At 42.2% G+C, this 14,857-nt stretch overlaps 1 protein-coding gene across 1 annotated transcript in view; it reads right to left on the bottom strand.

The window, feature by feature from the left end:
• Nucleotides 1-14,857, bottom strand: part of PTP4A1 (protein tyrosine phosphatase 4A1) — a 60,293-nt gene that overhangs the window by 22,114 nt on the left and 23,322 nt on the right. Inside the window, exon 4 of the mRNA XM_085610896.1 lies at nucleotides 3,553-3,627. Within this exon, the coding sequence (XP_085467022.1) occupies nucleotides 3,553-3,627 (75 nt within the window). The remainder of the gene's footprint in view (nucleotides 1-3,552; nucleotides 3,628-14,857) is intronic.

Here is a 14,857-nt window from a genome sequence, read left to right as displayed (position 1 = left end):
AAAAATTTCAATGCAGTTCCCCACCCATATCCAAGTGTGTACTTGGATTGGAAAACTTTTGCTTTAAAGTTGAATACTTACCTGGACTACAGAATGTTGTGGTGGATTATTTGTCAAGGTCCCCCTTAAATGCCAGTACTCATGAAGAATAATTGGATGTCCCCATTTTAGCCATCAACTACAGTCCTTGACTAGAGAAGAATGGGAAGAAAGCATGAGAAAAGAGGTCAATATGAATACCTTGAAAGACTTCATGGTCAATAGGTGGCCAGAAAAATGGAGCGAGTTCACTGAAGCAGTGAAGGAGTTTTGGGAGGTAAGAGTTGAACAATTATAGAAAACGTGTATCGCAATGAAAAAATTTGTTCCTCCTTTTGACCTCAGAAATAAAATAGATCTGGCCCACGAGGTGCCCTTAGGCAGGAGCATCACAAAGAACAAAGTAAGAAATTAATTCTGGTTTCCCAAAATGGATGCGATAGTAGAGCTTCAAGTCAAAGAGTGCATCAAGTGATAAAAGCAAAACCCTGCACAAAGTTCCCTTATCTCCAGTGGAGGTACCTGTGGTCCCATGGACTAAACTAGCAATTGACAAAATTGGCCCAATGGAAGTTTTGGGGCCCTAAAATAACTTTGTTTTAATAGACTATACCTCTCACTGGATTACATTCAAATTTAAGTCTACCACAACGAGCAGCCTTACCCCATTCCTAACATCTTTTGCAATGAAGGGATAATGACAATTTTAGTCACAGAACAGAGTGCAATTCACTTCGAGGAAATGAGTTCCTAGAAGGATTAAATATCAAACATGAGAAAAACTGCACTCTACTGTACCAAGGCCAACGGACTATTAGAAAGAACAAACCGCATGATAAAGGAACATATCCAACTGGCTATCACTAATAGCCACAAGATAGAGGACTCCCTCAGTGTGAATCTGGTCAGATCACAGCACCTAATCTCATCACAGGGATATCTCCCTTTGTTGCGCTAAAAGGGAGAGAGCTAAGCACCAAGATGAACCCCTTGTGGTTGGAGGGAGGTAAGAGTTGATTGCAACTGCGGTGAGGGTCAAAGGAAAATTCTACAAAGGAATTCTACAAATTGGTATGATCAGAAACATTGTGTTAAGGAGCATAACCTCAGGGCTGATAACCCTGTACTAGTAAGGAATCCCACACATGTGCATATAGATCAGAGCAAATTCCAACCTCCTCAACAATTGGTCTATTTTCTAGCTAACACATCTATGCAATTGTGTTTTGTAAAGGTGTGTAGTTTATACCATGTTGCAGCTTTACAGATGTCATCTATGGGAATATCTCCTAAAAATGCCATAGAGGGCCCCTAGTCTGTGAGTGGAATACGCTCTATAGGGAATTGTCAGTGTGCGTTTAACTTCGATACAGCATATTTGAACGCACTTTACTATCCACCTTAAAATACCAGATTTTGATATTGGATTGCCTTTATGTGGTGGTACAAAGGCAACAAAAAGTGTTTTTATTTTCTTGAAAGGTTTTGTTCTTTCAATGTAGTACAGTAGAGCGCTTTTGACATCTGGAACACATTCTGCCACTGAATCTGGTTGAGGGAAGAACACTGGTAACTCAACCAATTGGTTGATATGAAAGGCAGAAATGACTGAAAGTATAAATTTGGGGTTAGACCCAAGAAGCACGATTTTGATGCATTTGTAAAAATGTCTATGGTTAGTGCCTGAAACTCACCTACTCTTCTCAGAGATGTGATGGCTATGAGGAAGGCTACCTTCCAAGTGAAAAATTGTAGTTCATATTGCTCACGGTTAGTAGTCTATAAAAACTGCCGCTGAGCTTCCTTCCCCTTTAGCAAGGCTCACCATGTAGTACTGGTTTAAACCCCAGTAGTTTGTCCGAAAAGCGAAACCGATGGCATGTTTAGAACGGGGATTCCCAGCTTACATTTGAAAAAGCCATGCGTAATTTTAAACATCCTATACAAAAGTTAATTCGCTCTTGAAAACCCAGCCTCCAATAAAAAGCGTCAGTAAAAGGGCACAAACAACTTAGCTGGGGGATGCGGCGCCAGGCGAAAGAAAACATCTCAGGGCATTGTGTCTACTGGAAACTCTGTAAGAGTGCTTCGTCTGATTATTAGCGTTATGAGTTATTATTAATGGACACCCACGCCTATTAACCCGGTAATCTTCATCTACACAAGAGGCCTTGGCTGCTCCCCTCCATTTAATTCACAATTTATTAAAACCTATTCCAGCAACGCAACACCATAAAACCAGACTCCATTACGAAAAAGAAAATAAGTTACATCTTATCTCGTTTACACATGAATTGACAAGGGCGCCCAATAGCAGGGCTCTCAGAGAAACAGTTTAAGCTCACAGGTTTTGCACAACCGGTGTGTGCAGGGAACCGGATATGATGAATCTGCCCTTTCCTGTATGTATTTTTTTATCAGACGTGTTCCTGGATGCATATGTGCGCGCGGACAACGGCTGTCCGCCATGATTCATCTTGCCTTCATCTTCTTTGAAGCCATATGGATTGGAGCTTGAGCTCATGCCCCCGGACACCAGGTGCTCCTTTGCCGCCCCCCTTGGCTGGTTTGCACCCTACTCTGTACTTTATAATGGCCTGGCCATCTCCCAGACAGAACCAGCCATTTGAGGGGGAGCAATCATATTTGGTATCAGCTTTTGGCTGCAGGGTTGGAAGCTGGACCACTCCGCACACCAGAAATGGCATTAAGTCGTCTTTATTTGACCCACATGCTGGTATTTTTTCAAGCTACTGGCTCTAGAGTTGGAAGGGATTCCTGTTTTCTTCTGGCTGCAAGGGTTGGGGTGACACAGACAACGCTTTAAGCGGTCTTTACATGGCAGACATTCAGGCTGTGGCTTGGATACAAGGGGAAAAATAATATAAGACGCGAATACATTTACAAACCTCAAAACCTTGCTGATAATGTGTCGTAATATGTTTAACGTCCTTCAATGGAGGGCCCAGAATATGCTGGGGAAGGGGGGGGGGGGGGGGGGGGGAAGCAAAATCACAATCCCACAGAGGATCTAGAGGGGTGTCCTCTTCATGACTTTTCCAACTAGAGAACATGAAAACATTAATACAGAAGGCTACAAACTTATAATCCATCTAAAACCCCCATGGTGATTTGGCAGGAATAATTCAGAATATTTTAGTTCAGCCTGCCGATGACTGTTACTCCAAGGCCCAAAACCCAGTAAGTTTCAACTCCTATGAATTCTGGTCTGAATTGGATCCCAGACAAAATTTGTCAATTTTAGGTTAATGTAAAATGATATGTTGTACACCACAGAAAATCTTTTAAGACGGAGAAGCAAGTATTTTACAAGACATCATATTTAGAGACATTTAATTGGATAAAAGACAGGTGGTGGTTGCAACAGGAGCTAAACCAGAACTACATAGTAAATGGGTGTTTTCACAACATTTGTGGATTTTTTAGAACACTAACTTGTCTAGATGAAGGAAAATAGAACCAAAAAGATTTTAGATTTGAAAAGATACTTACTGTCTTATGAACTGCACTGCATCTTCATATTTCATTCCACATTCGATTAATGCAAGGGCTACAAGGACTGGAGCTCTGGTGGGGAGAAAATTAACAGTTTCACAGATCCCAAACATTAATGTATTAATTGCATACACAAGCCTAGACCTTTCTCCACTCAGGTGCATGATTCATGAATATTCAGAAAGGAATAGCTCTTTGCGATTGCAGCGTTACTTTAGTTTTGTTCATCACTGCATGTTGGTTGCTGGACATTGGGAAAAACTAACGCAGACAACTAGGTATTTTCAAATAACCACACCTCTTTTACACACTTCAATCAACAGTACTTAAAGATTTTTTTTTTCTGCATTCAGGTTCTACTGTACCACCTCGCCTACCCTAGAGACTTCCCTCACCTAGCAGCCTACAGTGGAACCGCAGCACAAGCAGTTGCACTATAGACTGGGGAAACTGCAGAGCATGTACAAAGTAGTTCTGGCCCAAAGGAGCCCTTAATGCATTTGCCTACCCAAAACACCACTCAGCAGATGGCAGGGTTAAGTAATACAGGTTGTGTAGAAAGCTGGCTCTTTCTGATACATTAATAATCTGGTATACAGTGATAGGAGTTCAGGGAGTTTCCTTATAAGTAGAGGGGTTTGCTTTAGAAATCCTAAAGTGCTCCATTCGGGGTCTAGTTTATTTGCTGGTCTCCTAATCGGTGTATTCTCTGTAATTTCTCTGAGAACAAGGGAGTACAAGCGACTGATAGAAAGCTTCTGTATGGTTTCCACGATTCGAGGAATCAGGGTTGTCATGTCCAGTGGTTGCCAGAAACTGTCTTCTCCCTGGAACGTTTGGGGGTTGTGCTTACAGTGGCACTGGGAGCTAGCTGGCCTATTGGCCAACATATCCTGCGGGGCTGTCCACAATCAGTCTAGGCACCAAGCCCTTAGTTTATGTTGTCCAACCAATGCACAGAGATTAGTAGGAACTACACGACCTGGTGCCGCCAACGTTTGTTAGGCACTTACTGGTCAAATATGAGTAGTTCAGTTTTGCTTTCTTAGACTTCTATTCACAAACCAGAGACTTCCGTAGTAGGAAGGGAAACAAATCCACCTCAGCTGAGTGGGTACATCCTACGTATTGGCTGTAGGTTTTAACAAGCTTAAAGGATTACAAAATGTTCCCATATTGTACAAATTCTGATAAGGTCATTTTCGTAAAAATACTTTTCATTTTCTAACCATGACCAAACATGCTGACGGCAGTGAAGTACAAGCAGATTTTCTGAAAATTGCAGAAATGCAGTTACTATGAAACCATTACAACATGGCCTACTGGCAATTTGTGGTTGAGGCACACGGAGCATTTCAGGACAGGTATTCTACTCTTGGGATACAATCCCAGCTGCAAACACAAGTTTCACACTTACATTGAAGACGACACAAGATGAATACTTTCCATACATGGACATAGAAGTCCCGTTAATTTACCAAAAGCACCTAAAATAGTTTAAAGGCGCCCTCTCCCACACTTCCTAGCTTCATATACATCTCATTAAGAAATTCACAGGCTAGGAGCAGTAGAAATCTCACAATACATAATGCAAACACATAATACAACCTGAGCGGGCTGCTCAGGCTGCACATCCTCATTTAGCTTCCACGGGTATCAGCCCTCAAATGCTGAATGCCGTAATGGGAAGAATTCCCACCAGTCAGGAACAAGTACTAATCTGGATAGCGAGAAAAAAAAAAAAAAAAAAAACACAGTTTTACCCCATACAGGCAACAAGAAAAACAGAATTCTAACTAATTATTTGCTTGCCGCTCCGGATGGCTCCTGCCCGATAGAAGATTGTGCCATTTGGGCTAGTCTTTGCTGCAGTTTACACCAGAACATGGTACCCCTTCAAAAGCTGTAATACCATATGTACTGAAACAAATACAGAACCTGCCCTGGACTTAAGGATGAAGCAAATAGGCAATTTTACCCAGATTTCTGCAATTATGTTAAGCGAGATAAAAAGCTGTGATGGCCATACGCCAAAGCATAGGGAAACACTCCTCTACAACAGAAAAGGGAGTTGACCAAGATTATCGCAGAAGCATACGATTCCTAGGGAAGGATGATCTGGGAACCCAGTGGTTACGGGTAATTCTCAAAAATATAAACTAAGCAAGCACCCGATAAGTCTAAAAAGAAATGGGATAGTAAACAGAACAGTAAGCAAAAAAACTCAGGAGTGGGTCTCCTCAACAGGAGCACACTGAAAATATAATCTAAAAAAACTGATATAACATTAGAAAGCCTGACAGATGAAGATGATACATGTTCCTCTTGTTCCTTTCAGGACCAATCTGAGAAACGCTCGGAGAGGGGAGGGCCGTCAGAACAAAGATCAGAAGAGCAAACAAAGTTGAAAAGGAAGACACCCCAATATCCTCTGCCGAATGAATCCCAAGCATAGAACCTAGAAAAGAAAAGGTAATAGATGATCAAGTAAGTGAATGTGAATCCGTAATATCATTAATGGATTTGCCCATAAGAGCCAATATTGGAAACCCCAAAGAGAAATTTGCCCAGTTGTTCGAAGAAAGCTAGACTTGAAATCTCAACAGGAACTAGAAGTGCCACAATAGTAACCCCAGAAGATAGAGAGCTGGTCTCAAGAAATAGAAAAGCAAAAGTCACAGCCAAAATTAGATATTTTTAAATTGGGTAGAATTGGAAGAAATGGTTGCTGGAAATGTGGGTCTGGACAGATTAAACATACAGTGAGGAAGAATTATTGTTAATTTGTATGTATTACACGAAACAGACAAAGCTGACAAATTTGGCATATGAAATGGAATTGACAGTCAAGTCAAAGGTGTTGCAGAAACCATATAGAACAGAATTCTCTGATAAAAATTTGGAAAACATGAATGTGTCCGGAAGAAAATTACAGATCAGAGTTATTTCTGAAAGATGGAAAGTTAGGCGGGCAAAGGAAAACAGAAGCACAGGTAAATCGAACGACATCGGACTGTGCCATGAGAGAAATAGAAAAGGCTGAGAGGTTGTATCAGATGAGGGAAGTACGTACCTGTACCATGCACTAGACAGGATATTTGGTCGTTTAAGAATGATTTCCCAAAATTGAGAGAGAAACCAGTGGAGTGGTACAGACAGGTTGAGGTTTGTGAAAGTTTCAAAGGTTTTTGTTGTAGTTTGAAGAAGACTCATGAAGCCATGAAGATGAGGTAAGTACAGCCTTTATTTCCTGTCATCTGCTCTCCTGACACTGGAGAGTTCTCCTGTCAACATTCTACTGTCACCTCTCAGGGGCCATACCAACATGGCAGTACCAACTATGATCAGAAACTGAGATTACAACACAATATATATATATATATATATATATATATATATATATATATATATATATATATACACACACACACGACATTAATAAATTCACATTGTTCGCATTGCACAATTCACCATAACTTAAGGTGGAGAGGATGCAGCTATTCTGTCCTTACTCCACGTCTGACCATTCTCTAGGCGAACCACATTCTTGCCATCTTTTTGCACCCTTTGGTGTGCCTGATACTTGCTCAACCCTGGTTGTACATGTGTGGGCTTCTTAACAACCACTGTGGTACCCCTCGTGTACTCTTGTGTTTTGACTCCATGACTCTGATCATACCACCCCTTGTACTTCCATTGGTGTTGGGATCTCAGCTGCTTACTCACCCCATGGTCTAGGATCACCTTGTTTCCACCCCTCAACCAGTGCGGGACCAGTTTGGTACACGGTTCCCTTCCTCTTAAGGGAACAAAGGGAGACACTCCCGTGACCAGATTAGGGGTAGTGTGGTATGCCCAAATGCACTCTCAGGGAATCTTCCACGTTGAACCCACTAGAGATGGCCAACTGAATGTGCTCTTTTATGAATCTGTTTGTTCTCTCCACCAACCCATTGGCTCTCGGACAATAGAGTGCAGTTCTCTCGTGTTTTAGGTTTAACTCTTAAAGAAATGTGGTCATAGCTTGAGAGGTAAACTGCACTCCATTGTCTGTAACCAATGTTGCCGGAATGCCTTCATACACGAATACATTCAAGAATGTGATTAGGTTACTCGTGGTAGTCTGCGGTGTGAACTTATCATTTACCCAATGGGACGTGTAGTCCACCAACACAAACAAACCTCTTCTGGGTACCTAGAACTTCCATGGGACCAATTATGTCGACTGCCAATTTGGTCCAAGGAACTTCTGGCACTTATACAGGGGATAAAGGAGTTTTGCGTGTAACTTTGCTCTTATCACTACTTGCACAGCTATTGCATTCCTTTACTTTAAGTTCGATCATGGAGTCCATCTTTGGAAACCAGAAATCGTTCCTGACTTTGTTTTTGGTGAGGCTCCTCCCCAAATGACCCTCATGGGCCAGGTCAATTATCTTGTCTCTCAAGTTGCAGGGAGGAACAACTCTTTTTCCCCGATGTATCATATCTGACATTAATGACAATTCATATCTCACTTCCCAAAAATCCTTTACTTCTTCTGGAACTTGAGAACGGTGTTCAGGCCAACCATTGAGAATTAACTGTCTGAGGATGCTCATTTCCTTGTCACCCTTCACACTTTCATCCCACTCTTCCTTCAACAAAGAAGAGAGATGCAAGGAAAAAAAATAGGAGAATCCAAATGTTCCTCTTTGGCATACTCCAGGAGTGGTGACCTTGACAAATAATCGGCGATTACATTCTTTGGACCTGGCAAATACTCTACTTTTAAGCAATAGTTTTGTAATCCCAGGACCCATTTCGCAATGCGTGGGGAATTATTGTGTGCATTTTTTGGCGAAAACATGAAGGTCAAAGGCTTGTGGTCAGTGTGTATAACAAATTGTATCCCCCACAGGAAAAATTTAAAATGGTTCACTGCCCAGAAACACGCTAATGCCTCCCTCTCAATGACGGAATAGTTCTTCTCCGCAGAGTTGAGTGACCGTGATGCAAACGCAATAATGGTAACTTGCCCCTGTTCATGTTGAGATAGCATTGCTCCCAACCCTTTGTTGGAAGCATCTGTGGTCAGAACAGTTTTCTTGCATGGGTCGAATGCGCCCAGCGCAGGTGACTCTAGGATGCTCACCTTTATTGCCTTTACCGCCCTGCTGAGTTTTTCCTCCCACAGAAATTCCTTTTCCTTTTTCAACATTTCACGCAACTCATCACACATGTCTGCAAAATTCCGTACATACTTAGACATGTATTCAGCTAGCCCTAGGAATGATTTAAGTTCTTCCTTGTTAGTAGGGTCGTGGGCGTCCATAACTGCTTGAACCAAACTGTATTTTGGTTTGAAACCATCTTTAGATATAGTATGACCAAAATAGTCAACTGAGTCCACCTTGATTTTACACTTTTCCAGTTTCACGGTTAATCCTGCCCTGGTTAACCTTTGACACACCGTGTTAAAAATGGCATCATGTTCTTCTTCCGTAGCCCCATACATCAAAATATCGTCTTGGAAACATAATGTGTTCTTGATACCATCCAACACCTGTTGCATCACTTTCTGGAAAATAGATGCCGCCGAGGCTAAACCAAGCAGCATCCTTGCAAACATGTAAGCACCAAACGGCGAGGAAAACGCCGTAAGCGGTCTCGACTCAGGGTGTAACTCGACCTGGTGGTAGGCCATGGACAAATCGATGACTGAGAAAAAACACCCTTTACCCATCGTACTCATCATTTCATTTATATTGGGCAGAGGAAACCTCTCCACCCAGATGTCGTTTAGGCTGCGTAAGTCAACACAAACGCGGATACCCTTATCGTTGGCCTTAGACGCTAGAACCAGGGGGGCCAACCATTCGGATGCATCTATGGGTTGTATAACCCCCATGTCACATAGTTTGTCCAGTTCGTTTTTCAGAACTTCTCAGGCGCAACGGCACAGGGCGCGCCCTATGAACCACTGGTTTTGCGCCTTTCTTAACTCTGATTTTGTGCTGGAAATCTTTCAATTTCCCTAACTTTTCAGTAAATAAGTCAGGAAAGGCGTTTTGTAGACGACAGCATTCGTTGTTTTCGGGAGTGTCTACCAAGATGACTTGTTCCTTGTTATTAGGATCTAGGATAATGCCCAGTACTTTTTGGTGCTGCCATCCTAACAGGTTCGCGCCCTTTTCAACCACATACACCTTACCCACCATAGATCTGCCTTTAAACTCTATGTGGCTACTCAACATCCCCACCAGGGGAATAGGGGTCTCTAGTGTACCCCTCAGGAGAAATGTCAGGAGAATGTAGCATGCTTTTACTGCAACCTAGAATTTCCTCGAAGTCCTTTTCGTTTATAAGCGTATACGGGGAACACGAATCATCAAACACTTCAATGGCTTTGTTGTCTATGTGTATAACACATTTAGGATAGTTGGGCTTGGTTGTTTCGTCGCTATCCTTGACCTGGAAAATGAATCTTGCCTGTGTTTCTCCAACGGGATTGCTGACCCTAGAAGTGTTACTCGACCCCTCCCTGCATACTCTGGCCAAATGTCCTATTCTATTGCATTTTTTACACACAACACTGCGTGCTGAGCAAAACGGACTGTTAGCTAAGTGGTTGCTGCTTCCACACCTGTAACATTTCAAATTTTGACTTTCCTTGTGAGTGGATAGATTCTTCACACCCTCCCTATTATGCACTTTTAACACTTCCCCTTCAAACTCTTCACACTGAATAGGAGCGACCACTTCTTCTTTTGCTTTCATTTCTCACACACTTGGCTGTGTGCTCAATAGATTGGGCAATGGCATCCTTTAAGGACGGATTTTTTGCAAGTAATTTTTCCTGCACCTTCACACTGTTAGTACACCTTACCAGTTGGTCTCTTATTAATGAATCATTAAGCTCACCAAAATCGCACAATTGCGTCAAACCTCTAAGAGCCGCTATATAATTATTAATGGATTCGCTCTTCCCTTGCACCCTGCTAAAGAATTTGCAGCAGAAGAGACATAAGGATTCTGTCTCCCTCTATGTGTGCGCATCACAGGAGCATTCATAAGGCACATAGAATGTGTGCCTATCACAGTGGTAACCAACGACAGGAAATGGAAAAGTCTTACTTGGGAAGACGACCTTTTGCCCTTGCTGACAGATCGCTGCGCAGGAACAGCAATGATCAGTGACCTTTCGACCCAAAACGGAGACAGGAACGCTTACGCCGGACCTGGCGGTGTACCGGCTCTTGATGGCTGGTGCACCGGTGAAACTGACAGGAGGCGTGTCGAGCTCACAGCCGCTGACAAGAATTTGGCAAGGGCGTGTACTTTCCCCAGCTGACGTGACGGAGCCTGCCTGCTGACTGAGGCAAACGCCAAAGTACGCACACTCCTCTCGTCCTGTCAGACTTGCAGATGGGAATCACAGAAGTTCCACGGAGACTATCAGACACCACAGCACGTACGGAGGGCTCTTCCTTCGAACGATGACAGGGCTGTCATCTGACTGCTTTTGCTCTGCTTCACGTTTCGCAGGTTCACTGCTCCACAAAACATCAACTCCTCCTTAATAAATCTCCACGAGGACAATGTGTAGGCTGTTAATGAACCCGTGGCCACGGTTCTTCATTTTGTTTACATCGTAGATGAATGGAAAATGATCCAAAACTGCTCCAACTCGTACTCGACAGCAAAACCAGGAGAGAATGTAACGAAAAGGGGAGATGACAGGCTACCCCCTGCGCAGAGACGTCGCCAGTGTTGTAGTTTGAAGAAGACTCATGAAGCCATGAAGACGAGGTAAGTACAGCCTTTATTTCCTGTCATCCGCTCTCCTGACACTGGAGAGTTCTCCTGTCAACATTCTGTCACCTCTCAGGGGCCATACCAACATGGCAAAGGCAGAGGGGTGTGCGGAGCATACCAACTATGATCAGAAACTGAGATTACAACAGTTTTGTTAAAAGAGCTGGATGGTCTGGTTTTTGAGTTTGAAATGCTTTATTAAGAAAATTGTTAAAACAGAGATACCAACCATAACTAATATTATCCAGTACTTAAGTAAGATGACAATAGGTTAATACCATGTAGCAAAAAGACAAAAAGCATTTTATAAAAATTTTTATTTGAGAAGGGAAGGAAAGAGAAGGGAAAACAAAAAAAAGGGGGAGAAGTAAAGGGAAAAGGAGGAATGAAACATTACAAAAGAAATAGGAAGAAAATAGGGCATACTGAATAGGCAAATCAATAATAATCAGTTGAATGTAGGAAGAATAGGAAATATGAAAAATTAAGAGAAGGAGGACAGAGCAAATACCATTCAAGGAGGTTTAAAATTTTCAGAGGAGAAATGTGAGATGTTTTTCGAGGCCATGCGATCAAGATATGTTGTGAGGGGTAACCAGAATAGATCCCTGTTGAGAGTGGGAGTGGAGGAGGCAGCAAATGCCACATCAAGTCTATGATGGTGACAAAGAGTCCAACAACATTGTATAGAAAGCTTATTGAGAGTTTCAGTTAAAGGATATGTGTTGGAATGCCAGAGCAAGCATAAGGTCTAATAGACCCGAGCAAGGTGGAGGGAGATCTACGGAGTCAGAAAGACTACCTAGAAAAAGAAGAGGTATAGAATAGGGAATAGATATAGTAAATAGACGAGAGCTGTAGGACCAAACTTCATCCCACAGCGACAGGAGGGCATAGAAAGAAAAGATGGCGAAGATCAGCATCAGGGAAACCACAAGTCCAACAATTAGAGTCTTTAGCAAGAGAAAAGCAAGAAATAGAAATCGGGGAGAGATACAGTCTATGATATAGAAAAAACAGACTGGGTCAAAGAAGCAGAGCGAGAAATTTTGAGATCTGGACCACATTTTATCCCAAAGAGCAACAGACCAATCACATCCCAGATCTAACTCCCAAGCAAGTTCCAGTTTAGATTTAACACGGTTTGGATTGGGAGATGAGAAACATTTATAAATAAGAGAAGCTTTAGGGGAAGAAAACAAAATTTGAAGGAGAGGAGATTGAGAAATAGGAGAAGATGAGGGAGAAAGGGAATAGTAAACGTCGAGAATAAGAGTCATGAGAACAGTGAACTTGTGCAAAAAGGATTGAGGGCACTGAAATAAGAGTCGAAATCGAGGAAATGGGCAAGGAAGGAGACCATCAAAGAGTTGTTTAACCCATATGGGACCCTTTGATCTCCAAGAAGGCCAACAGATAGGTCTATTGTTTAGAAGAATAAGCAAATTATGCCAAATGGGGGTCTCCAAAAAGGATTAGCAAGTAACTGGAGCAGAACGAACCAAAGAGCTTAGAAGGGAAGCTGTATATCTGAATAAGGGAAGAGAAGTATATGGATTTTTGGTAGAGAAGTGTATAACTTCATGGAGGGAAAAAGGTGAAAGTAGCATGCGTTCTATAGAAAGCCAAAGAGGAGCAAAAGGAGAAGGTTCTGATGTAAGCCATTTGGAGGCTTGACGTAGAGAAAAAGCTTTATGATAGAGACGAAAGTCTGGGAAGTTGACTCCACCATTTAACTTCGGCTTACGAAGAAAAGCTACGGTGATTCTAGGTTTTTTATGATTCCATAGGAACCTTGAAAGACAGGAGTCAATGAGTTTAAAGTGAATTTCGGGGATGTGTATAGGGAGCATGGAAAAGGTATATATAAGAATGGGGGATATCATCATCTTAATCGAACCGACCCCACCACGAGAGATAAAGAGGATTCCAGGAGGATAGCAATTTATCAATACAGGAGAGGACTGTAGACATATTCAATTGAATGGATGAGGTAATGGAATTAGAGAACCAGATACCCAGGTATTTAATTTGAGGAATTCCAGGCAAAACCAGTAGAGGAAAAATGGTGAGGGAGACAGAATTTTGCAAGACGGAGAATCTCCGTTTTATCAGAGTTAATCTTGTAACCAGAGACTTGTGAAAAGGAATTAAGTTCAAAAAGTAAGGCGGGAATAGATGTTTCTGGGGCAGAGATAAATTAAAGGATATCATCAGCATATGCAGAGAGTTTCAACTGATTACCATACGGAAAACCAGAAATGGATAAGTTATTCCGAATAGACGTCAAAAAGGGTTCAAGGGCAAGAACGAAGAGAAGCGGAGATAATGGACAGCCTTGACGTGACCGTTGACTAGAACATATGCTTTGGGGGCCGAATAAAGTAAGGAAATGAGGGAGATTAATTTAGAACCAAAACCATGCCAGTGTAAAGCGGCAAACAGAAAGGACCAATCTACTCTGTCAAATGCCTTCTCAGCATCAACAGAAACAGCGACGAGAGGGATGGAAAGAGATGAGACTTTATTTAAAACGTTGAGGAAAAGACGAGAATTGTCCGAAGTAAGTCTACCTTTAACAAAGCCACATTGTTCTTTACCAATGAGATGGGGCATCAGAGGATCCAAACGTAGAGCGAGCAATTTAGCAAATCATTTGTAATCCACATTCACCAAAGATATCGGTCTATAATTTTTACATAATTTAGGGTCGCGACCCTCCTTAGGAATGAGGCAAATCGTGGCTTCATGGAAAGTGCCTGCCGCTTTGCCAGAAAGAAAGATTGATTGAAAGAGTGTTAAAAGTTTAGGGAGTAAAAGATCAGAAAAATGCATGTAGAATTCGACGGAGAAACCATCAGGTCCCGGCGACTTACCTTTAGTAAGAGTCCTTAAAGCGCTATCAAGTTCAGTAAGGGAAAGTTCATGTTCAAGGTCAAGAAAATTGAGATGAGAGGTAGAAGGGGAAGGTAGCTTCTCAAAATAGGATTGAATGAGAGGCGGAGGAAGGAGATTCGGGTGTATAAAGGGATTGATAAAAGAGCTGGAATTGGGCAAGTATATCTTCCTCTTTGTGTACAAGTAAATTATCTGAAGAATAAATGGAGTCTATAGAAGAACGCTCCTTACGCGATTTAAGATAGTTAGCTAAAAGTTTACCCGCTTTGTTGCGACCACCATAGTAACGGGCACTGCCCCGAAGAAGAACCGACGAGGCATTATCAGTAGTAGTTTTGTTAAAATCAAGTTTAGCACGTATGAGATCTGGTAAGACAGAATTGTTGGAGGTGTACAATCTATGTTCTAAGGACTTAATGAGCCAACAAACCTTTCCGCTTATTAAGAAAGAATCTTTTTTTTTTTTAAACAAAATCAATAATGAAACCTCGTGCTGTCGCCTTAAAAGAATCCCAGATGGGGGGGGGGGGGGGGGGGAAGGGGACGGGGGGGGGGGAGGGGACAGAGAAGGATCAGAATTAAGTAAAAAGAATTCCTTGGCAAAGGA

This window comes from Triturus cristatus, chromosome 6, assembly GCF_964204655.1.
Source record: "Triturus cristatus chromosome 6, aTriCri1.1, whole genome shotgun sequence".
Lineage (NCBI taxonomy): Eukaryota > Metazoa > Chordata > Amphibia > Caudata > Salamandridae > Triturus > Triturus cristatus.
Note: the sequence above shows the minus strand (reverse complement) of the source record. Positions and strands in the feature narration are given on the sequence as shown.